Source organism: Salmo salar, chromosome ssa07 (assembly GCF_905237065.1).
Source record: "Salmo salar chromosome ssa07, Ssal_v3.1, whole genome shotgun sequence".
Classification (NCBI taxonomy): Eukaryota; Metazoa; Chordata; class Actinopteri; order Salmoniformes; family Salmonidae; genus Salmo; species Salmo salar.
In genome coordinates, this window is record NC_059448.1 from 36,427,942 (window position 1) to 36,453,888 (window position 25,947).

Sequence of the window (25,947 nt, forward strand, 5' to 3'; positions counted from 1 at the left end):
TGAGATGTTTCTACAGCTTGATTGGAGTCCACCTGTGGTAAATTCAATTGATTGGACATGATTTGGAAAGGCGCACACCTGTCTATATAAGGCCCCAAAGTTGACAGTGCATGTCAGAGCAAAAACCAAGCCATGAGGTCAAACGAATTGTCAGTAGAGCTCTGAGACAGGATTCTGTCGAGGCACAGATCTGGGGAAGGGTACCAAAAAATGTCTGCAGCACTGAAGGTCCCCAAGAACAGTGTCCTCCATCATTCTTAAATGAAAGAGGTTTGGAAACACCAAGACTCTTCCTAGAGCTGGCCACAAGGCCAAACTGAGCAAATGGGGAAGAAGGGCCTTGGTCAGGGAGGTGACCAAGAACCTGATGGTCACTCTGAGCTCTAGAGTTCCTCTGTGGAGATGGGAGAATCTCCAGAAGGACAACCATCTCTGCAGCACTCCACCAATCAGGCCTTTATGGTAGACTGGCCAGACGGAAGCCACACTTCAATAAAAGGCATAACAGTGCGCTTGGAATTTCCAAAAGGCAACTAAAGACTCTCAGACCATGAGAAACAAGATTCTCTGGTCTCATGAAACCAAGATTGAACTCTTTGGCCTGAATGCCAAGTGTCACGTCTGGAGGAAACCGGGCACCATCTCTACAGTGAAGCATGGTGGTGGCAGAATCATGCTGTGGGGAGGTTTTTCAGCGGCAGGGACAGGGAGACTAGTCAGGATCGAGGACATCCTTGATTGGCCCAGCTAGAGCTCGGACTTGAACCCGATCTAACATCTCTGGAGAGACCTGAAAATAGCTGTGCAGCAACGCTCCCCATCCAACCTGACAAAGCTTGAGAGGATCTGCAGAGAGGAATGGGAAAAACTCCCCAAATCAGGTGTGCCAAGCTTGTAGTGTCATACCCAAGAAGACTTCATGCTATAATCGCTGCCAAAAGTACTTCAACAAAGTACTGAGTAAAGGGTCTGAATACTTATGTAAATGTGATATTTCATTTTTTGGTTTTTCATAAATTAGCAATAAATTCTAAAAACCTGTTTTTGCTTTGTCATTCTGAGGTATTGTGTGTAGATTGATGAGGAAAAAAAAATTTAATCAATTTTAGAATAAGGCTGTAACGTAACAAAATGTTGAAAAAGTCAAGGGATCTGATTACTATCCGAAGGCACTGTAAATATTTTGTCTTGTCCATTCACCCTCTGAATGGCACACATACACAATCCATGTCTCAATTGGCTCAAGGCTTAAAATCCTTCTTTAATTTGTCTCCTCCTCTTCATCTACACTGATTGAAGTGCAACATCAGTAAGGGATCATAGCTTTCACCTGGATCCACCTGGTCAGTCTACGTCATGGAAAGAGCAGGTGTTCCTGTTTTGTACACTCAGTCTAAATGCTGTTGTGTAAATTAGGACAGAGAGTGGCTCAGTCTTTCAGAGGGCAGACAGGGTCTCTTTCTCTCTCTCTCTCTTTCACCCCATCTCTCTCTCTTCATCATTTCTATTAACAGAGACCCAACGCCTGTAGCACTGTCGCTAATAGAGTCTGTTGTTGCAGTTAAAATTAACCCCTGGTAGAATAAAACGATCAGAGCAGAGATATTGGAATAATCTACTAGGTAAGTGTTCAGAAACATGTACAGCATGTACAATTACATTGGAAATAGCATTAATTTAATCCTAGATGGAAGAACAGGGAAAATGTATTAAGAAACAAACCCTGTAAAATGTTAATTTGTATTTGTATTTATTATGGATCCCCATTAGCTGCTGCCTTCGCAGCAGCTATTCTTCCTGGAGTCCAGCAAAATTAAGACATTATACATTTTCAAACATTACAATACATTCATAACAGATTTCACAACATATTAAGTGTGTCCTCAGGCCCCTACTCTACTACCACATATCTATAATGTGTGTGATTAGTGTGTATGTTATGTGTTTACTGCATTCATGAGTTACTTGATGTGGAATAGAGTTCCATGTAGTCATGGCTCTATGTAGTACTGGGCGCCTCCCATAGTCTGTTCTGGACTTGGGGACTGTGAAAAGACCTCTGGTGGCATGTCTTGTGGGGTATGCATGGGTGTCCGAGCTGTGTGCCAGTAGTTCAAACAGACAGCTCGGTGCAATACCTCAGTCAATACCTCTCACAAATACACGTAGCCAGGAGAGATTGACGTGCATATTATTAATGTTAGCTCTCTGTTGTTGTGACGTGACTATCATTAATCTGATGACTGCTATTTATTGAATCAAACTAATTATGTTTAATTGTTACCCGATTAAATTAATCATGTAACAATTAACTCATTAGGAAAGAGATATTTTTTTTAAGAGAAGAGATGTTAAACGAGTTACTATCTCCCGACTTAAACTCTAAAGATATACCGATATCTCTTACATCATTAACAGTCAAGTATTCATTATTACCTCATCAGTCTCATTCTGAACATTGCATAAACCGTGGATCCGCAAGAGCCCTAGCGCTTTTGAATATTCAGGACTACACAAGTTGATTTAATCGTTTATTTATTAACTAACTAAATAACAACACAGAATACCATACACACTTACATGAGGTAAAAGTCCCTAGTGGACTGACACGATATGACGGATTGTTACACAATGGAAAGGGGGTGGGGTAAGACAAAGAGAGGGAGAGACAAAGAGAGTCAACTTATCGTACATACATTTGGAAACTACACTCACAGTAACCAGAATACTTAGCACCCTAACCAGCACTCATTCGGATTAGAAATGCAATATATAATTACGCGTAGCCACTACCCCATCTATGGATAGTGGCTCAATGTAAGGCTCTGGTTGTCCACCAGAGGGTATAATGTCCTTCTTAGTTGTAGAGCTTCTCTGTTTGAAGTGTTTGTTAGAATAGTTACCGTAATTTCCGGACTATTGAGCACACCTGAATATAAGCCGCACCCACTGAATTACATTTTTTTTTTATTTTGAACATAAATAAGCTGCACATGTCTATAAGCCGCAGGTGCCTACTGGTACATTGAAACAAATGAACTTTACACAGGCTTTAATGAAACACGGTTTGTAACAAAAATAAATAGGCTTTAACGAAACACGGCTTGTAACAAAAATAAATAGGCTTTAACGAAACACGGCTTGTAACAAAAATAAATAGGCTTTAACGAAACACGGCTTGTAACAAAAATAAACAATTAGCAGTAAGCTTTAGTTGTCTTTTTGCACTGAGTCAATTCCTCACGCTGCTGTTTCCAACGTCTTATCATCGACTCATTAAGACCAAGCTCCCGTGCAGCAGCTCTATTTCCTTTTCCAATAGCCAGATCAATCGCCTTCAACTTGAAAGCTGCATCATATGCATTTCTCCGTGTCTTTGCCATGATGAGGGTGACAAAATGACTACCGTAATCAGAATGATGGGAAGTTTGAGAGCGCTCGATTTAATCTAAACAGTAAACAAAAAACTTGTTTGACCTTAACCCGTTCGGCAATTTCATTGGTCTAATGAAAGCTTCATGCCGCCAAAAAACTGAGCAAGTCACAGAATGTGTTATTTTGGGAGAAAAAAAATTTGAAAGCGGGAAAAATCCATATATTAGCCGCGTCATTGTTTAAGCCGCGAGGTTCAAAGCGTGGGAAAAAAGTTGCGGCTTATAGTCCGGAAATTACGGTACTTCAGTACCAACAGTTGTATCAGAGGGGATTTTAGGACCATTTTTTCATGCACCACTGCAGACTGTGAATGTTCTGGTATAGTCCATACCTTCTTCACTTGTGTTGAGAGTTTCAGAGTTTCTAACCATTTTGTAACGTTCAGCTCGCACTGTACATCGGCTGGTCTGTAGAGTTTAAAACATTTTCAGTTGTGTAGCCACCGATCCACACTGTCTGGTCTCAGCACAAAGTTTCTAACCATTTCAAAGTGTGGACCACAGCCTCACGTCTTTTTGGTCTTCTAGTTTTAACCATTCGTGAATGGTCTCAATGGTTGATTATTCAAGGTTCAGCTCCCGACCACTTTACATGCCAGCAGCAACATGGCAAGTTTTGGTCTGTATGTTAATTCTTAGCGAGTCCTTTTAAGCACTCTGGCCAAAAGGGCGTTCCGTCATGCTGACACGAACTCTGAGCTCACTTGGGCGTGGCTACTGACTGGGCACAAGTTTATAGGAAAAACAATTCTCTCATTTATAAGGCCAAAATCACATTTCCATCTTCACAAAAGTATTTTCATATTCAATCATATATTTTAGTCTCCTCAACTTGCTCAATTTCCACATTATTGATTACAAGATTTAGTTGAGGTTTAGGGTTTAGTGATTGATTGTCCAAATACAATGCTTTTAGTTTTTGAAATATTCAGGAGGAACATAGTCCTTGCCACCCATTCCAAAACTAACTGCAGCTCTTTGTTAAGTGTTGTGGTAATTTCAGTCGCTGTGGTAGCTGTCGTGTATAGTGTTGAGTCATCCGCATACATAGACACACTGGCATAGACACACTTTACATAGACACACTTTACTCAAATCCAGTGGCATGTCGTTGGTAAAGATTGAAAAAAGTAAGGGGCCTAAACAGCTGCCCTGGGGAATTCCTTATTCTACCTGGATTTTGTTGGAGAGGCTTCCATTAAAAAACACCCTCATTAGTGACCATGTTTCAATTCATGGAGGATCAGGTTCATACTGAGACATTGTTTTACTCCTGCACTTTACAATAAAATGATGTGCATATGTCAATGTTACCTTCAGAACATGTTTATTTTATTTTTACCTCCCTTTTCTCTCAATTTCCTCATATCCAATTACGATCTTGTCTCATTGCTGCAACTCCCCAACTGCCTCGGGAGAGGCGAAGGTCGAGCCCGTTTAACCCGGAAGAAAGCCGCACCAAAGTTTCGGAGGAAACACCATTCTGCAGGCACCCGGCACGCCACAAGGAGTTGCTAGAGCGTGATGAGACAAGTAAAGCCCCTCCGGCCAAATCCTCCCCTAACCCGGACGATGCTGGGCCAATTGTGCGCCACCCTATGGGACTCCCGGTCACGGCCGGTTATGACACAACCTGGGATCAAACCCGGGTCTGTGGTGATGCTTCAAGCACTGCAATGCAGTGCCTTAGACCACTGCGCCACCCCGGAGGCCCCCCAGAACATTACATTTAACCATTAATATTCAGAAATGGTACGGCATATTCAGTATTGTGTCGGACAGTAGACTACAGTGCAGATAGAGTACAGTATAATACAGTAGTAGAGTAGGGAGTACTCACAAGTGTCTGTTGCAGGTGGAGTTGACCATTGAGGGGTCAGTGGGGTGGAGGGTGACAGGAGGGGTGTGTTGGGCAGACAGCAGAAACCCAATGGCCAGCAGAGAAAGACTCAGACATGTACCTAGGAGAAACAACACAGTCATACACATACGGTCTAACCAAACAGTGTACTGCTTTAGACATAATATGGGTTACTACTAATGTCTGTGTAGTTACATGTATTACAATTTCACATAGTCCATGTAATTCCATTAAAATCTATCTGTGGAGCTATCTGTGAAACGTATACTGTGATCCAATATGCCATCTATTCACATACACTAAATGTGTTCCTGAATCCTCAGGATCCATGCGTTCATCTTTACCCTGACCTTCTAACCCTTACCAATGATGCTCGCCAGGGTGAGTTTCCTGCGGCCAACCCTCTCCACTAGCCACACCCCCAGTAGGGTGAACAGAAAGTTGGTGAAGGCTGTGACCCCAGCCAACCAGATGGCCACCTTGTCATCCCGCACTCCCGACATCTGCAGGATGGTGGCGCCGTAGTACCTGCACAAAGAGGAGAGGGTGTTTCATCAGTCAAAAGAACCATAGAGAAAGAGACAGAATTTGGCCTGGTGGTGCCGCAGTACCTGCACACAGAGGACAGGATATGGTCATCATCAGACACCACATGGCTACCGTGTAAAGACAGAGTTTGGCTAACTTTGACACTAGCTGGACGCCATGTTGATGCACAAAGACAATAGGGTGGTGGCCACTATCTGGCCATGCTGGAAAGAACAGCCAGGTATTAATGTCCTTCTGGAATGGCCATCTACAGACTATTGAGGACAGGACAGGAAACCCAAAGGTAATTTCGATTGTGTGTTGTGTTGCATTGGATTGTCCCTCTCATGCCAATAAAGCTTGAGAGAGCGAAACAGAACTAGGAAACATTGAATGAGACAGATCATCATGTGCTAATGATTCTCTCCGTAGAGAAGAGGTACACTCCATTATGTTCTTTAGTTGAGTGGTCACCAATCAATCACTGGTAAAGCAATCAACCCGAAATAGACACAATGAGCCGAGTCTCCATCCATCCACCCCCTTCACGCTTGTATCTGCCTATCTCCCAAATGGCACCCTAATCCCTAAATAGTGCACTACTTTTGACCAGGACCCATAGGGCTCTGGACAAAGGTAGTGCACTATGAAGGGAATAGGGTGCCATTTGGGACGCAAACACTCTGGTGTCACTGTCTAATTAAAGTGCCACTTTTCTGCCTGGAGGATGCTGAACTCTTCAATTAGACAGATTACACCTCATCAAGCTCGACAGACAGGGCCTCTAAACATTCTCTCCTTGACTTGCTTCATTGATAAGGCGCCAGGTGATATAGACGGGGGAGGAAGATCCTAGCCCTGTGGAACTTGTAGACGCCCAGACAGCTGCTCAAGGTAGAAGTTGCCACAGATCTAGGATCAGATTACCCTACAGTGGCTGACAAAACAATCGGGCCGCATATCAGTGGTTAATGGAAACTACACCGCTCTCTGATCAACCCTTTTCCTGCCTCACAAGGCAGCTTCCCAGCCTCTATAGAAAAACACTGTCTATTCTCCAGGTTAAATGAGAAAATACAGAGACTCGGAACGCAACGCAACGAAAAAGACGAGAAGAAAACATTAATTAAAAAAGTGAAAAATAAAAGGCATTCCTTCGCTTTCTCTCTTTCTCCCTCACTTTGTCACTCATTCTCTGCAGGGAGCAATGAATTAGCATTTTATTTTTCCATATCTTAAAAAGCATCTGCTCCCGTCTGCTCTTTTTCAAAACAAAACACTCCTACCGATTGCCTATTTGCATAAATCTTTACTTTATGTAAGTCAGCCAACATGTTTCTCAACTTGAGACTAAGTTCAATACTTCAGAGTTAAAGTATAGGTGTAAGGGGTCATGAGGACCACACACAGGGTCAATAAAAGTCAAGCAAAGCCTTTGAAAAAAAAAACTGAGCCCACAGCAAGGGCCTTAGCCACATGCAGCGATGTAACATGTTGGGCGGAAGGCAACAAAGATGCCTGATTTCCGTCTCGCCTCTCAGAGGCTTTCAATCTCAGTATGCATCTGCCCACACACACACAGGAACACAGTATGACTGATAAGGGGTTTGTAGTAGCATCGGGTGTAAAAGCTCTCTGCAGTAGAGGCCCGCTAAGCGCCATCTCAGGTCTGAATCAGATTGATTAAGAAGCAGCAAGGCCAGCCGGAAGGGATGCACAGCACTTTGAAACACTTCCAAAATGGCATCCAAATGCTGCCATAATACAGACTATTGGGTGGAAACCACATGGTGCCAGTGAAAAAGCATAGTCTCAAACAGAGTTAGCCAAATTGTGTGGATCTTTGGGCTTTGGGTCCATTCCAGAAATGTGGAATAAAACTGATTTCTTTTTGTGGGTGAGACCCCCTCCCAGGCCACTTGCAGAGGAAAGAATGAACCTTCCCCAGTCTCTTCTAACAATGAAGCTGCAGGTTCTTGGACTACCGGGGAGCTCACAGCCCAATTATCTAAATTACACTGCCCACTAAAACATTCTGCTAACAACGTCCATGTGGCCCTCTATCACAGGTGGTGAGATGGTCAAATGGCGATGATACTGTAGATTGTAGATAATAACAGCCTGTGCTAATTGAAATGGCTGTGTTCAATTTGTAATTAAACGTAATACATTTTAGACCAGGGTAACTACTCTGAACTGGACACAGATGGCAGTACAGATGTCATTTGTCATTTATGACAAGTCTGGAAGGTCTCAGACACTCAATAAAGCTGTCATTCATAAAAACAACATTCAAATGATATAGCCTATTTATGACGACCAGAGTGGACGAGAAGTCTGAAGCTCTGTAGCCAAAACTGCTATTAATCCAACACAACTAAAAAACACCCAGGGTTTATGCAGTAAGACCTAGGGCTGTTGCAGTGACCGTATTACCACCACACCGGCTGTCATGAGTCATGACCACAGTAGAATCCTATGTGACCGTTGAGTCATGGTAATCTCCTCTTATGTACTCTGGACATATGTTAGTAGTACCCAACTCTATAATGATCCTCAGGTCGCTAATGGCCGGGTACTCAGGACTCTTTTGTCCCTCTAACCACTCTGACATCAATGCAAATGGCTTTGAAAATCACATGAAACACTTCTCATCAAAACAGTGCCGTGCTTTAAAACTCACCTCACTGTGATTGATCAATTTGAAGAAAGAAGGTTGAAACTGAGAAAAACATGGACGTTGTGGATGTTGTTTCAAAGCCTAACACAACCAAATGGACAGTGTTTTCTAAGGTGATGATTAATTCAAAACACCTATATGCATATTAGAGCTTATGCATCTGCATAGGCCTATATGTGAGCCCAAGCCCCCCAAAAAACGGAATTAAAATGATTGTGCCATTATACAATACATAGCCTACCACATATTACACAAACAATTAAAATAAATACTGATTTAAGCTATCTTTGATACTTAATTGGTAAATTCTAACTTAAACAAATTCAGAGTTAGCCTACAATTACAGTGAATTTGTATTGGATTTTGAATAGCCTAGTAATAGGGTGATAGCCTAATTAATAGGCTGACACATTACCTTTACCTACAGAATATCTCACTACCATGCGTTTCCATCTGCTCCCCTCTCTCCATCATTCCTTTCTCCAGCGTGCAGAGAGAGTGGCTGCCAACAGTTTAATGTAAGCATGTTACTATCGATGTTCCAGAACAGATTTCACTTGCTTTCCCAAATCAAGCACTGGATAGCTTGAGGAACAGGGTTGGAGAGCCCATGACATACAGAGTTTGGGCGGAATATCACCTGTCACGCGGCAAAATAACCGGAGTTAGCTTCCTGACATGAGTGAAACGAACCGGCCTCTATTCGCTATTCGAATAGAGGCCGGGTTAAATTAATTTTTTCTCTTGCCACTGTTCCTGCCCATTTGATAATGGCTCATTTTAAATCGAAACAAATTTGACATATTATTAAAGACAATATTAAATTGAGAATAGTCTGTTGAGTGAAAATATGATCACTTGACGAGAGAACAGCGTGTGCAGCCTGAGGCAAGGAACAAAGCACATTCTTTTTTTTGTGACTTTCGCAAATCATCAATAACCTAAAGTCGCATCATGCAGCCTATATATCTTTTTATTTCTAAGGAATTCTATGGTTTGTATCATTCACAACTAAAGTTGCCAAATAACTTTTTATCTAGCGTATAGGACCTGTTTCAAATCATCACTTCTATGCTCAAAATAGCCACTTCATATGTGCACTCGCTCTGGAATGGGAAAAATATATTTTCTATTTTATTCAGCTAAGTTGAGTTATATTCTTCTTACTATAAAATCATTTAACATAAAATAATGGCCAGGGACTTACGAGCATGTCTTGTCTGTTAAATGAACAAGCCTACAGCCTTTGACATGTCTCATAGCCAGATAAATCAGTAGGCCAACTCATATTCTGTTATTTTGAAATACATGATCTTCGTATCATAATGTTTCTTTAACCTCTTTGGGCCAGGGGGCAGTATTTTGACGTCTGGATGACAAGCGTGCCCAAAGTAAACTGCCTGTTACTCAGGCCCAGAAGCTAGGATATGCATATAATTGGTAGATTTGGATAGGACACACTAACGTTTCTAAAACTGTTAAAATAATGTCTGTGAGTATAACAGAACTGATATGGCAGACAAAAACCCGAGGACAAACCATCCAGAAAAAAAAAGTTCAGCCCACCATTGATTCATGTGGCTGTCATTTTTAATATTGAGCTTTTGTGTGCTGGGCGCTGTCATCAGATAATCGCATGGTGTGCTTTCGCCGTAATGCCTTTTTGAAATCTGACACAGCGGCTGGATTAACAAGAAGTTAAGCTTTTAACTGATGTATGACACTTGTATTTACATGAATGCTAAATATTACTATTTCTGTAATTTGAATTTCGCGCTCTGCAATTTCACCGGAAGTTGTCGAAATGGGACGCTAGCATCCCAATGATCCGCAAGAAGTTAAACCTGCCTAAAATAAATAATGGATTTACTGTGATGGTGTATATTCAATTCAAATGTAGATGTTCCAAAGGAGGCATCAGCAGCTTGCATGCTTGGAGGCCTAGAGATGCTAAACGTGTTTATGTTAATTAATGCTCAATTAGCCTGAGACCGCATGGACACAATAACTTACCACAGTGTGATAATCTGGATCAAAGCTGAGAGAGAGAGCGAGAGAGAGAGAGAGAGAATAAAGAAAGTGGAGAGAATTCTTGTTCTCAGTATGGGAGGATGGGAGGAGAAAAAAAAAAGTTATCTGGAAGCCAGTTCCATTCACCATGGTAACCACCATCTTTAATACGCGATATCTAGTAATAGGTCAGAGATATGCAATGGACATGTTCAATTACAACCCTCTAACACACCCTTCCGCACTGGCACACCCTTCCGCACCCCACAAACACACACCCCTCTACATCCATCTATAGCCCTGTACATCTGAGGTCTGTGGGGATCACTTGGGCCAAGGGTAGGATAGGGACAAATACACAGGACTGTTCCATATATTGGTCTGAGAGTGAACTCTAGAATGCAAATAGTACAAGACACCACAAGACACCATTCAGCCAAGAGAAAGACAGGAAGATGGAGAAGAGAGGAGAGAGAGGTAGATAGACTGAAACAGAGGAGGAAAGTGACTGAGTAACTGAGTGACTGAGTGAGTCATCAAGTGTAATAATCAAGTCTTCCACTGCATTAGCTATGGTGCTTATGCTCAAATTGTGCGACAACAACTGCTGTAATGCATTTTCAAGATGTTATGCTGTGATTACATGATTACATTCTCTCAGTGTAAGAGGGTGCACTTATGCAAGTATAACAAGCTCAATAGGAACTTCACAGTGGAGTGGAGAGACAAAGAAATCATTACATAAACAAGAAACACTAATCTCCGACTTAGAAGTTAAGAAAAAAGTCTAGCTAGATAAACATTGGCTGACTTTGATTGGGTTTGAAGGAGGACACACCAGCTGGCTCTTGAAAACCAAAACACAGAAGGTGACATGGTAGACTGTAGATTGTGTAAACACACAAAAACAACAACAACAGCAGCAACGTGAACAAGATCCCAGTGTGTCACCAACACTGACCCCTTGACCTTCTCCAAGATGATCCACAGATCCAAGATGGAGGTTATATAACAGAGCGTCACCCTATTCACTATAGGCTCTGGTCAAAAGCAGTGCACTATATAGGGAATAGAGTTCCATTTCAGATTGTGCCAGTGGCTGTATGTGATGTGTGAAGGGCAGGCAGAAGGTGTGAAATGGCCTTCAGAACCTCTGTTCTAAAAATGGAACTTGCACTCTGTCTGCACTCCACTGGCTATCCTCTGCCATATATTCACTTCACACCTTTCTCCACACCTTTCTCCTTTCTCCACTCTGACATGAAGACAAGGTGACAACAAAGATGTCAGAGAGAGGGGAGCAAGAGAGGGTGGAGGAGGGGAAAGAGGGGGATGAGGTGGAGTATGAGGAATGGAATGTCAGGGTGGAAGAGAGAAGGATGGAAGTGGTGTCTGAAAGAGATGTGTTTGTGTGGACTCACCTCTGAGGCTTGGGTGCGCGGGCAAAAGAGAAATAGGTGGATGAGAGGAAGAAGATAAAGAGAGGAGTGGGCCAGTATGTGTCTGTGTGTGACCTGGAGTTAATCACATGGCCAGGAAGAACTCCTGTACAATAAATGCATAAGAAAGAAAATGTTCCCCCCTCACCTCTCCTCCTTCTCGTCTTCCTCCTCACCCCTCTGCTCCCCTCTCACCTCTCTCTGACTACCTGTCGTGCTCCAGTCCATTTCACTCTAAAGGTGAGAGGGACATAAATTGTTCACTTACGGCTGACATTTACAAATGCATTACTGGAGCTTCATTGAATATGCTCCCGATTGAAAAGGATTAAAGCTGAAAAGCCCACTCCCTCCCAGGAGATAGAGTCTGCGTCCCAAACGACACCCTATTTCCTACATAGCGCACTACTTTTGACCAGGGCTGAGAGGGCTCTGATCAAATGTAGTGCAATATATATATATATATTAGGGAATAGGATGCCATTTGGGACGCAGCCAGTGATAGATACTTGGAGGGTCTAAGGACTCAGCGAACAATACCAACCCTATCAGAGCTCCTTTAAGGCTGGCTATGCTGTTAGCTGACATAAAGACAAACAAGATGATATTGTTTGGAAAGGTCATGATGGCCTGATCGTTAAAGCGGATGGATGCATTGGCAGCCTCAGTGTGACACGAGGAGTGTGTGTTTGTGTATGTGTGTGTGTGTGTGTCAACTCAAATCAAATATTCGTCACGTGCACAGTTTACAGCAGGTATAAAAAGTTCAGCAAAATGCTTGCGTGCTAGCTCCCACAACATTGCAGTACAATAATCATTATCAATAATAAGAGTAAAAAAAATACAAATTATAATAATAATAGTATAGGTAGTATGCATAGTAATAGCCTGATATGTACACAATATGATATAAAGTATAGATAATGAATGTGCTACTGCTATGTCAAGCATGACGGTATTTACAAATATATTGGATAGTGTCTTGGTCACGCAGTTGAATACATAGTGTATACGAGAGCAGCAGCGTTGACCGTGTGTGTGTGTGTGTGTGTGTGTGTGTGTGTGTGTGTGTGTGTGTGTGTGTGTGTGTGTGTGTGTGTGTGTGTGTGTGTGTGTGTGCGTGAGATGCGAGGAGTGAGAGGACCAGCTATCATATCCCTAACCAATAACCACTCATGACTGGGAGTTCAATGGCACAATCATTTAAACACATTGATACTCTCAGACAGCACACTAACCAGGTAACAGTAATGTAATCGTATCAATTCAAGGGGGGAGGGAAAGAGAGAGAAACAAGAGAGATAGAAAGCATAGGGGCCTAAGAGCACTCAGAGAGAGCGAGAGAAAGAGAGAGAGACAGAGAGACAGAGAGAGAGAGACAGAGAGAGAGAGAGAGAGAGAGAGAGAGAGAGAGAGAGAGAGAGAGAGAGAGAGAGAGAGAGAGAGAGAGAGAGAGAAATGGAGAAATGGAGGCGAGAAATGTCTCCCTTGGGAACTGGCCTATTTCTCTCACAAAAGGAGACGAATGCATTACCACACTCATGTCTAATGCTGCTGAACACAGACACACACAGAGACTAAGTTCACTAAACACGGAGAACACCAGGATACTGCTCAACTCTGCTCAAACCTGTTCAACTATACTAACCAACACGGTGACGCCTACACAACTCTAAAAGAAAACAACAGCAACTACTGTATGTTTAGGGTCCAGAGTTTTTCCTGGTCAGGTGGGTCAGACAGTCAAAAAAACGAAACAAATACCACAACAAAGTCATAACAGTCTCCGAAATGAACTACAACAGCAAAAGTAACACACACCACGACGACATAAACTTTGACACACTTAGAGAAGAGTATAAAAGAACAATTAGCGCATCTAAAAAATAGGTTGCTGTGGATGTGTGTTACTGTGTGTGATTAGACAGAAGAATATGACCATAGGCTAATTACACACGGCTACGTGATCTGCATAAGCAATATGAGGCCTTTCTACTACGATAGCCTGAAAGCTGCTTATCAACTATAAGAAATACACAACAGACTGTCCTCAGTCATCAAGGGCAATACAAGGGTGACACACACAGAGACAGACACAGACAGACACACACACACACAAACGCACACGAACGACTGGACCTTTACAGCTCTCCTCCCAGGCTGTCTAGCGTCACTAGTTAATTGGCATGTCTCAACATCTCCAATATGACATTTCTATAGCTGACCATCTGTGTCTGCCGACGTAAACAAACATTCACACATAAAAACTAAATCATACACTAAAATATGACAAACCAAAAGATTAAGATAGAAACAATATAATCTGAAAGGTTACCCTATGCTGGTTAATTCCAAATCATGTATAATTTTACAGTAGGATGTACTATGGCATTTCTTAATAAATACAAACTTTGAAATATACTCTAAGTAATCGGTGTACATGAGTATCATGTTGAGAGCAGAGCAAAACATGGACAATGTTCAGTGACATCGTCACTAATAGACATTGTTTATTATGGATGGATGAACAACACCTGTGGCCTCTGTTGTGCTCTCATGCTTAACTTCTGGCAGAGGGGAAACAGACAGATGACCTTCCCTCTCGGCCCCTCATTCTCTCATTAATTCTCTCTCTTTCCCTTTATCTCCCCCCCTCTCTCTCTGTCCATTTCTTAATCACTTCACTCTCTCTTCTGCCTGCATGTCTCTCTCTACCTCCCTCCCTCTCTCTCCTTCCTTCTTTACGTCCCTCTCTCTCCTACAGTGACCTTTGCGTGCAGGATAATGTGGCTAATCGAATCATTATGATTCCAGATCTAATAGGAAGAGGACACATACTCACTGAAAAGACAGGCCAGTTCATTCTTGTTCCTCATTGTGGCTCACAATGACAGACAGACAGATAGACGGACGGGCAGAGCCAGAGAGAGAGAGCGAGAGAGAGAGAGAGAAGTCCGCAAGGAACCACAGACATATCCCAATCAAATATCTGAAACTGCCATGAAAAATCGGCATGTCCCAGGAGACCTTTAGTCCATGAGAGATATGGATCAATACATCTCTCATCCCGGCCCTCTCTGGCAGGTGGAGACGTCAATCCGACAGCACTCTGAGTTCAGTTCACAACAACGTCTGTGTGTGTGTGTACTGTGCGTACGTGCATGCGTGTGTCTATGAGTCCGCTATAGGAGTGTGCCTGAGAGAGTCTGAGAGGAATCGAAGCTGGGATGTTGGCGGAACAGCATTTAGAGTAATCTCTTCATGACAGGGTCTGAACAAAGAAAGAGGTACTCAGAGTGGGTGACAGGATTCATACCATATGAAACTCTTCCAAAGCATCTTAGGAAGAGGAATCATGCTGTCTGATTTGAGGGCTGGGCAGAGGATGAGTAAGTGACACAAACAGGTTTGAGTTGAACAGAGGATGAGGGACTGTCTCTCCATATACTCCTTAGCCAGCTGAGACAATCTTGGGCTGGGCAAGGAAAGAGCAAGTGTCTCTGTGTGACTGCCCTGAACCATTGTGACTCTCTGTGCTGCTGTTCTATCTGGGCTGGGGCTGGGTTTGGTGAGGAGTGAGTGACACATAGGCATGTGCCCCATGTCGGATCCCACTGAGGCAGACAACCCGTCAACCTGATTTGTTGTCACTTGGCTGTCTCTGCCACCACCTGCGGCTTTACAAATTACCAGAGGGAGAAGTAAACACAGCAACGGACCAAAACACACGCTAGCTACCTTAGCAGACTCACACACACACGTAAAACCTTGGTTATCACCCACACGCACGTACACACAAACACACGCTAGCACGCACGCACACCAAACCAAACCGACACCCACGCACACCCACTTGTCCTATTCCTCTCACCTCGAATGGTTGCTTAGCAACAGCACATATCACAAGATTGTTTACAATGCCCAGAATATGCTTGAGATCAGGGGGGATGAGAGAGAGCTAGACGATGCAATCTCACTTGAGATGGAAATAAAGACTCATTGGTCTACCACCTTACAGGCACGAAGGAAATTCAGTGAGCGATTGACCCTGAAAAGTGCATAAAAGTGCATGAAGCATTAACAGCAACAGAAAAAGGGGTGTGTTACGTGAAATAATTTGATACACCCCAAAAAATGTACAATAATGTAGGTTACCACTGTCAATTGTCAATTTTCGTCGGGCAAGGTTGCTTACCAATCACACAGGTGTGGCTCTGTGAACCATCTCCTTTACAGCACATGATAGTGTAGATCCTGCATGTCATTGTCTAAGCGTTGACTGGACCATTGAACTGGTATTCGACATGATTCATAGGACCATGCAAGCCCACTAAGCTAAAGGCTATATAGGCATGTTACTATACCACTCACATGTAAATATGAATGTACCTTAATCCAAACCATGTTACCTCGCTTAGCTATAGCTTAGGCATGTTAGCCCAGCGAATTTGCACAAGAGCCTTGGTTTGTGCGAGCCGAAACGGAGCATAGGAGACAGAGCATATCTCCTGTTTCTGTAGCGTGAGGCAGCTTGATGTACAAGTACATCCCTTGGACAGGACGCTAGTCTATGACAGGGCCTTACCCCTTACATCAAAATCAAACTTTATTTGTCACATGCGCCAAATAGAACAAGTGTAGACCTTACAGTAAAATTCTAACTTGCTCTTTTCCAACAATGCAGAGTTAAATAAGAAAAATCTCCTTAATGTGGAAACTCTAACCAACAAGTTTCAAGGTTATTTTCCATGTGCAAAGGATACAACAGGTGTAAAACAGTACAGTGAAATGCTTACTTGTGAGCTCTTTCCCAACAATGCAGAAAAAATATATCTAGATAATATTAAGTCAAATATAAAACACAAGGAATACGAAGAAAAAGAAAATTAACAAGAGAAAGAAAAGAAAGAAACATGAGAATGCAAGTATATACAGATCAGTGCCAGTACCATATTCAATGTGCAGGGGCCACTCAGGCCACTAAGATACTAAAGCTTAGGCTGTGTACTCACATGACGGTGTTGATCCCAGAGAGCTGTTGGAACATCTGTAGTCCACATCCCACCAGGAGTGCTCTCCGAGTGGGGGGGTAGGTCAGCATCCTCCAGATCACAGGGCCATCTGGACACACACACACACACACACACACACACACACACACACACACACACACACACACACACACACACACACACACACACACACACACACACACACACACACACACACACAAAGGAGCAGAGGTTAGAATAGACCTATTGATCATCATCAGCCTATCAATGTACAAACACAATACACATGAAACAGGCCAACAGTGACACCAGCAAGTGGCTGAAGTTTGTTCTGTTCTGTCTGAAAGTAAAGTTGTGTCTGAGGCAGGACCAGAAGCAGCAGGCTTACAGCTGAGACCTTCAAACAGAGACTCCAGGGAGAAGCAGTCATAATAGGACAGGACGTCTGGACAGGCATGCAGAGCTTTGATAACTCCACTGAGATATCAAACACACACAAGAATGGACAAATAAACACACACACACAGTGTTGGCCTGGAGCAGCTGCGATGGGGTGGATGCTCGCTGGGCTGGGAAGAGCTCCTTTAGCTCTTAGACAGGCTGAACACACACACACACACACACACACACACACACACACACACACACACACACACACACACACACACACACACACACACACAGCTACCGGACAGCGCCTCACTGAAACAGAAAACTCTCTCTCCAGGACCAGTCACAGCAGGCTCTCCCGATAACCAATCAACACTGACCGAGACACTCTGCACTCAGCCACACTCACTGGGGAGACCAATCAAATCACGCTGTTTTTCCCAGCACAACGCTTCCTGACTATTACTGCTGTCATTAGGTTCCGTTTTAGGACCACTATTGTTTTCACTATATATTTTACCTCTTGGGGATGTCATTCGAAAACATTATGTTAAATTTCACTGCTATGCGAATGACACACAGCTGTACATTTCAATGAAACATGGTGAAGCCCCAAAATTGCCCTCGCTAGAAGCCTGTGTCTCAGACATAAGGAAGTGGATGGCTGCAAACTTTCTACTTTTAAACTAGGACAAAACAGAGATGCTTGTTCTAGGTCCCAAGAAACAAAGAGATCTTCTGTTGAATCTGACAATTAATCTGGATGGTTGTACAGTCGTTTCAAATAAAACTGTGAAGGACCTCGGTGTTACTTTGGACCCTGATCTCTCTTTTGAAGAACATATCAAGACTGTTTCAAGGACAGCTTTTTTCCATCTACGTAACATTGCAAAAATCAGAAACTTTCTGTCCAAAAATGACACAGAAAAATTAATCCATGCCTTTGTTACTTCTAGGTTGGACTACTGCAATGCTCTACTTTCCGGCTACCCGGATAAAGCACTAAATAAACTTCAGTTAGTGCTAAATACGGCTGCTAGAATCCTGACTAGAACCAAGAAATGTGATTATATTACTCCAGTGCTAGCCTCCCTACACTGGCTTCCTGTTAAGGCAAGGGCTGATTTCAAGGTTTTACTGCAAACCTACAAAGCATTAAATGGGCTTTCTCCTACCTATCTTTTCGATTTGGTCCTGCCGTACATACCTACACGTACGCTACAGTCACAAGACGCGGGCCTCTTAATTGTTCCTAGAATTTCTAAGCAAACAGCTGGAGGCAGGGCTTTCTCCTATAGAGCTCCATTTTTATGGAATAGTCTGCCTACCCATGTGAGAGACGCAGACTCAGTCTCAACCTTTAAGTCTTTACTGAAGACACATCTCTTCAGTAGGTCCTATGATTAAGTGTAGTCTGGCGCAGGGGTGTGAAGGTGAACGGAAAGGCTGGAGCAACGAACCGCCCTTGCTGTTTCTGCCTGGCCGGTTTCCCCTCTTTCCACTGGGATTCTCTGCCTCTACCCCTATTACAGGGGCTGAGTCACTGGCTTACTGGTGTTCATCCATGCCGTCCCTGGGAGGGGTGCGTCACTTGAGTGGGTTGAGTCACTGACGTGGTCTTCCTGTCTGGGTTGGCGCCCCCCCTTGGGTTGTGCCGTGGTGGAGATCTTTGTGGGCTATACTCGGCCTTGTCCCGGGATGGTATGTTGGTGGTTGGAGATATCCCTCCAGTGGTGTGGGGGCTGTGCTTTGGCAAAGTGGCTGGGGTTATATCCTACCTGTTTGGCCCTGTCCGGGGGTTTCATCGGATGGGGCCACAGTGTCTCCTGACCCCTCCTGTCTCAGCCTCCAGTATTTATGCTGCAGTAGTTTATGTGTCGGGGGGCTAGGGTCAGTCTGTCACATCTGGGGTATTTCTCTTGTCTTTTCCGGTGTCCTGTGTAAATTTAAATATGCTCTCTCTAATTCTCTCTTTCTTTCTTTCTCTCTCTCGGAGGACCTGAGCCCTATGACCTGCCTCAGGACTACCTGGCTTGATGACTCCTTGCTGTCCCCAGTTCACCTGGCCGTGCTGCTGCTCCAGTTCCAACTGTTCTGCCTGCAGCTATGGAACCCTGACTTGTTCACCGGACGTGCTACCTGTCCCAGACCTGCTGGAACCCTGACCTGTTCACCGGACGTGTTACCTGTCCCAGACCTGCTGTTTTCAACTCTCTAGAGACAGCAGGAGCGGTAGAGATACTCTCAAAGAGATACTCTCTTGTGTTACTGACTTGTTGCACCCTCGACAACAACTATGATTATTATTATTTGACCATGTTGGTCATTTATGAACATTTGAACATCTTGGTCATGTGCTGTTATAATCTCCACCCGGCACAGCCAGAAGAGGACTGGCCACCCCTCATAGCCTGGTTCCTCTCTAGGTTTCTTCCTAGGTTTTGGCCTTTCTAGGGAGTTTTTCCTAGCCACCGTGCTTCTACACCTGCATTGCTTGCTGTTTGGGGTTTTAGGCTGGGTTTCTGTACAGCACTTTGAGATATCAGCTGATGTAAGAAGGGCTATATAAATACATTTGATTTGATTATCTTTGAATGCATGTATGGATGTCTCATCTTATGCCTCATAAGCTTAGCTATGTAATTAATCAAAATATAGATCTGTTCATATCGTGTGTATCATAAAATAATACATAGATGCCATAAACGTTCATGGAAGTTGACAGTCTCCAAATGTTACCTTTACACCTTATTATTTCTAGCTGACGGAAGTGAATGTTGACTTGGACTGTGTGTGTGTGTTTATCGACTGCATGAGTAAAGTGAGTGTGGACATGAGCTGCCATGTTACAAATGTAGCCATCAGGAACTGAGAGGAAGTGATGTGTTTATGAGAGTCAACTATTTGTAGAGCGCTAACATTGTAGAGGCAGGATTGAATGGGCCCCGAAGACAGTACCAGAGGACAGAGAGCTGATTAGCTGTAGCTCAGATCCTGAGACATGGACAGACAGATCGCCGTGAACAAACCAACCTAGGTAATGGGTATGTCAATGAATGAAGCGCTAACTTCACAGAGACACACAAATACACACACAGACTGACAAACACAAACACTGCTTGTGCATACACTCACATTCCCCAGCAAGAAAACCAAAAATGTCGCTCAAACAGAAGGGGGAACGTAACAAAATGGGAGCTCGTCCCCATTGTCTAGCTGATAGTGGAACAGAGTAAAGATGTTTCCCTCTCCCCTCTTTTTGCTGAGATATAATTGAAATCGGAAGTTTACATACACTTAGGTTGGAGTCATTAAAACTCGTTTTTCAACCACTCCACAAATTTCTTGTTAACAAACTATAGTTTTGACAAGTCAGTTAGAACATCTACTTGGTGCATGACACAATACATTTTTCCAACAATTGATTTCACTTAAAATTAATTGTATCGCAATTCCAGTGGGTCAGAAGTTTACATACACTAAGTTGACTGTGCCTTTAAACAGCTTGGAAAATTCCTGAAAATTATGTAATGGCTTTAGAAGCTTCTGAAAGGATAATTGACATCATTTGAGTCGATTGGAGGTGTACCTGTCGATGTACACTGCTCAAAAAAATTAAGGGAACACTAAAATAACACATCCTAGATCTGAATGAATGAAATAATCTTATTAAATACTTTTTTCTTTACATAGTTGAATGTGCTGACAACAAAATCACACAAAAATAATCAATGGAAATCCAATTTATCAACCCATGGAGGTCTGGATTTGGAGTCACACTCAAAATTAAAGTGGAAAACCACACTACAGGCTGATCCAACTTTGATGTAATGTCCTTAAAACAAGTCAAAATTCGGCTCAGTAGTGTGTGTGGCCTCCACGTGCCTGTATGACCTCCCTACAACGCCTGGGCATGCTCCTGATGAGGTGGCGGATGGTCTCCTGAGGGATCTCCTCCCAGACCTGGACTAAAGCATCCGCCAACTCCTGGACAGTCTGTGGTGCAACGTGGCGTTGGTGGATGGAGCGAGACATGATGTCCCAGATGTGCTCAATTGGATTCAGGTCTGGGGAACGGGCGGGCCAGTCCATAGCATCAATGCCTTCCTCTTGCAGGAACTGCTGACACACTCCAGCCACATGAGGTCTAGCATTGTCTTGCATTAGGAGGAACCCAGGGCCAACCGCACCAGCATATGGTCTCACAAGGGGTCTGAGGATCTCATCTCGGTACCTAATGGCAGTCAGGCTACCTCTGGCGAGCACATGGAGGGCTGTGTGGCCCCCCAAAGAAATGCCACCCCACACCATGACTGACCCACCGCCAAACCGGTCATGCTGGAGGATGTTGCAGGCAGCAGAACGTTCTCCACGGCGTCTCCAGACTCTGTCACGTCTGTCACGTGCTCAGTGTGAACCTGCTTTCATCTGTGAAGAGCACAGGGCGCCAGTGGCGAATTTGCCAATCTTGGTGTTCTCTGGCAAATGCCAAACGTCCTGCACGGTGTTGGGCTGTAAGCACAACCCCCACCTGTGGATGTTTGGCCCGCATACCACCCTCATGGAGTCTGTTTCTGACCGTTTGAGCAGACACATGCACATTTGTGGCCTGCTGGAGGTCATTTTGCAGGGCTCTGGCAGTGCTCCTCCTGCTCCTCCTTGCACAAAGGCAGTCCTGCTGCTGGGTTGTTGCCCTCCTACGGCCTCCTCCACGTCTCCTGATGTACTGGCCTGTCTCCTGGTAGCGCCTCCATGCTCTGGACACTACGCTGACAGACACAGCAAACCTTCTTGACACAGCTCGCATTGATGTGCCATCCTGGATGAGCTGCACTACCTGAGCCACTTGTGTGGGTTGTAGACTCCGTCTCATGCTACCACTAGAGTGAAAGCACCGCCAGCATTCAAAAGTGACCAAAACATCAGCCAGGAAGCATAGGAACTGAGAAGTGGTCTGTGGTTACCACCTGCAGAACCACTCCTTTATTGGGGGTGTCTTGCTAATTGCCTATAATTTCCACCTGTTGTCTATTCCATTTGCACAACAGCATGTGAAATGTATTGTCAATCAGTGTTGCTTCCTAAGTGGACAGTTTGATTTCACAGAAGTGTGATTGACTTGGAGTTACATTGTGTTGTTTAAGTGTTCCCTTTATTTTTTTGAGCAGTATATTTCGAGGCCTACCTTCAAAATCAGTGCCTCTTTGCTTGACATCATGGGAAAATCAAAAGAAATCAGCCAAGACCTCAGAAAAGAATTGTAGACCTCCACAAGTCTGGTTCATCCTTGGGAGCTTGTTCCAAATGCCTGAAGGTGCCACGTTCATCTGTACAAACAATAGTATGCAAGTATAAACACCATGGGACCACGCAGCCGTCATAACGCTCAGGAAGGAGAAGCATTCTGTCTCCTAGAGATGAACGTACTTTGGTGCGAAAAGTGCAAATCAATCCCAGAAGAACAGCAAAGGACCTTGTGAAGATGCTGGAGGAAACAGGTACAAAAGTAGCTATATCCCCAGTAAAACGAGTCCTATATCGACATAACCTGAAAGGCCGCTCAGCAAGGAAGAAGCCACTGCTATAAAAGCACCATAAAAAAACTGACTACGGTTTGCAACTGCACATGGGGACAAAGATGGTACTTTTTGGAGAAATGTCCTCTGGTCTGATAAAACAAAACTAGAACTGTTTTGCCTTATTGACCATCATTATGTTTGAAGGAAAAAGGGGGAGGCTTGCAAGCCAAAGAACACCATCCCAACCGTGAAGCGCGGGGGTGGCGGCATCATGTTGTGGGGGTGCTTTGATACAGGAGGGACTGGTGCACTTCACAAAATAGATGGCATTATGAGGAAGGGAAATTCTGTGGGTATATTGAAGCAACATCTCAAGACATCAGTCAGGAAGTTAAAGCTTGGTCACAAATGGGTCTTTCAAATGGACAATGACCCCAAGCATACTTCCAAAGTTGTGGCAAAATGGCTTAAGGACAACAAAGTCAAGGTATTGAAGTAGCCATTACAAAGCCCTGACCTCAATCCCTTAGAAAACCTGTGGGCAGAACTGAAAAAGCGAGTGCAAGCAAGGAGGCCTACAAACCTGACTCAGTTACACCAGCTCTGTCAGGAGGAATGGGCCAAATTCACCCAACTTATTGTGGGAAGCTTGTGGAAGACTACCCAAAACGTTTGACCCAAGCTAACCAATTTAAAGGCAATGCTACCAAATACTAATTGATTGTATGTAAACTTCTGACCCACTGGGAATGTGATGAAAGAAATAAAAGCTGAAATAAATAATTCTCTCTACTATTATTCTGACATTTCACATTCTTAAAATAAAGTGGTGATCCTAACTGGCCTAAGACAGGGAATGTTTATAAGGATTAAATGTCAGGATTTGTGAAAAACTGAGTTGAAATGTATTTGGCTAAGGTGTATGTAAACTTCCGACTTCAACTGTATGTCCAGAGGAGTTTGATGACGTTTATGTGGGTTACTTTGACAGAGATGGTGTTCAAATGACGAAATGGCGTTTTTGTCCCAGTTCTGGGCAGGACAATTGGCCCAGTGTATCTCAAATTGTCGTTCCAGTTACTCTTCGACAAGAGATACTGAGGCTTGCTCATGATGGTAGTATGGCAGGCCATCTTGGGGTCAACAAGACATATGACTGTATCGTGCGTAACTTCTTCTTGTCACATCTACTCCTGCAACGCCCTCTACTGCTCATCCTGTCTCCTTGACCTGCCACCACTCCCCAGTACACTCTCCCTCTCCCTCTCTCTCTGTGTGTGTGTGTGTGTGATTGTGTGGGCGGAGACAGGTGTGCTGGAGTCAGAAGATCCCAACCAGCTGCAACCTGTTCCATAGTCAAGACCTCTACAAATACTCAGCCCTGCCACTTCCACGCTGCCAGATTGTAATCTCTGCTCATTATGCCCGCTCTGACTCTGCTCCCTGTTTCCAGGCCCACGTCTCGTCATCCTGCTACTCTGTCCTGGATTCCCCACTCTACTACTCCCTAAGATTCCCCTCCAGACTTGCTTAACCTGTCTCAACCCCTCTCGCTTCTGCCTCCGCACCTGGTTTCCTGCAACCCGCCCAAGCATCCCCTGACCTGCACTCCATCTCCCCCTGTGTTTCAATAGGTACCTTGGTTACTTCATCCCAGTCTCCTCGTCTGAGTCTGCTCTTGGGTTCCCCTGTTCCACTCCGCATAACACTTCTGGCCTCGTCTGAAACAGGATGTTATGTCTTACTGTAAATCCTGTTTGCCAGCGGATAGGTAAACCGAACCAAGCTGTGCCAGTTGCACCTTTGCAGCCTATTACTGCTTTGACAAACATTTCAGCAGGGTTCTGGTGGACTGTGTTGGTCCTTTGCCCAAAGCCAAGAGTGGTAACCAGTTTCTCTTAACCATCATGTGCACTGCCACTCGTTTCCCTGAGACAATTCCACTAAGGAAAATCATGGGAGGAAAGTTACTGAGGATATTGCAAGAGTTTCCCCTTGAAAGGACAACTTGGTTACTGATTGTGTCTCAAGGGTGGACAGTTAATAAGTTTTGCGTTTTGCGTTTAGCTAGTGTGTTGCCCTGGCTCTCAATTTATTTTGATTGAACATTTTTCTGTATTAGAGATCAGTTTTGCTTTGTTTGGGCTCGTTCCAAGGGGACATGAGTTATATAAACATATGCGAGTTTTTCAAGAACTTGTGAAGATTAGTTTTATATACAGTACCAGTCAAAACCATTCCATTGTTTTTCTTTATTTTTATTATTTTCTACATTGTAGAATAATAGTGAAGACATCAGAACTGTGAAATAACACATATGGAATCATGTAGTAACCCAAAAAGTGTTAAACAAATCTAAATATCTGTTAAATTTGAGATTCTTCAAAGTAGCCACCCTTTGCCTTGATGACAGATTTGCACTCTTGGCATTCTCTCAACCAGCTTCACCTGGAAGGCTTTTCCAACAGTCTTGAAGGAGTTCCCACATATGCTGAGCACTTGTTGGCTGCTTTTCCTTCCCTCTGCAGTCCAACTCATCCCAAACCATCTCAATTGGGTTGAGGTCAAGTGATTGTGGAGGCCAGGTCATCTGATGCAGCACTCCATCACTCTCCTTCTTGGTCAAATAGTCCTTACACAGCCTGGAGGTGTGTTGGGTCATTGTCCTGTTGAAAAACAAATGATAGTCTCACACAGAATGCTGTGGTAGTTATGCTGGTAAAGTGTGCCTTGAATTCAAAATAAATCTCTGACAGTGCCACCAGCAAAGCACCCCCACACCATCACACCTCCTTCTCCATGCTTCATGGTGGAAACTACACATGCAGAGATCATCCGTTCACCTACTCTGCGACTCACAAAGACACTGTGGTTGGAACCAAAAATCTCAAATTTGGAGTCATCAGACCAAAGGACAGATTTCCACCGGTCTAATGTCCATTACTCATGTTTCTTCACCCAAGCAAGTCTCTTCTTGTTATTGGTGTCCTTTAGAAGTGGTTTCTTTTCAGCAATTCGAACACGAAGGCCTGATTCACACAGTCTCCTCTGGACAGTTGATGTTGAGATGTGTC

General features: G+C 43.8%; 1 protein-coding gene across 1 annotated transcript in view; it reads right to left on the minus strand.

The window, feature by feature from the left end:
• The window catches only part of LOC106609118 (proton myo-inositol cotransporter), a 76,540-nt gene that overhangs the window by 8,317 nt on the left and 42,276 nt on the right, over positions 1–25,947 (minus strand). The window contains exons 4-6 of the mRNA XM_014207560.2: positions 16,965–17,073; positions 5,660–5,823; positions 5,275–5,395 (exon numbers count right to left, since the gene is read on the minus strand). Coding sequence (XP_014063035.1) covers positions 5,275–5,395; positions 5,660–5,823; positions 16,965–17,073 — 394 coding nt within the window. The remainder of the gene's footprint in view (positions 1–5,274; positions 5,396–5,659; positions 5,824–16,964; positions 17,074–25,947) is intronic.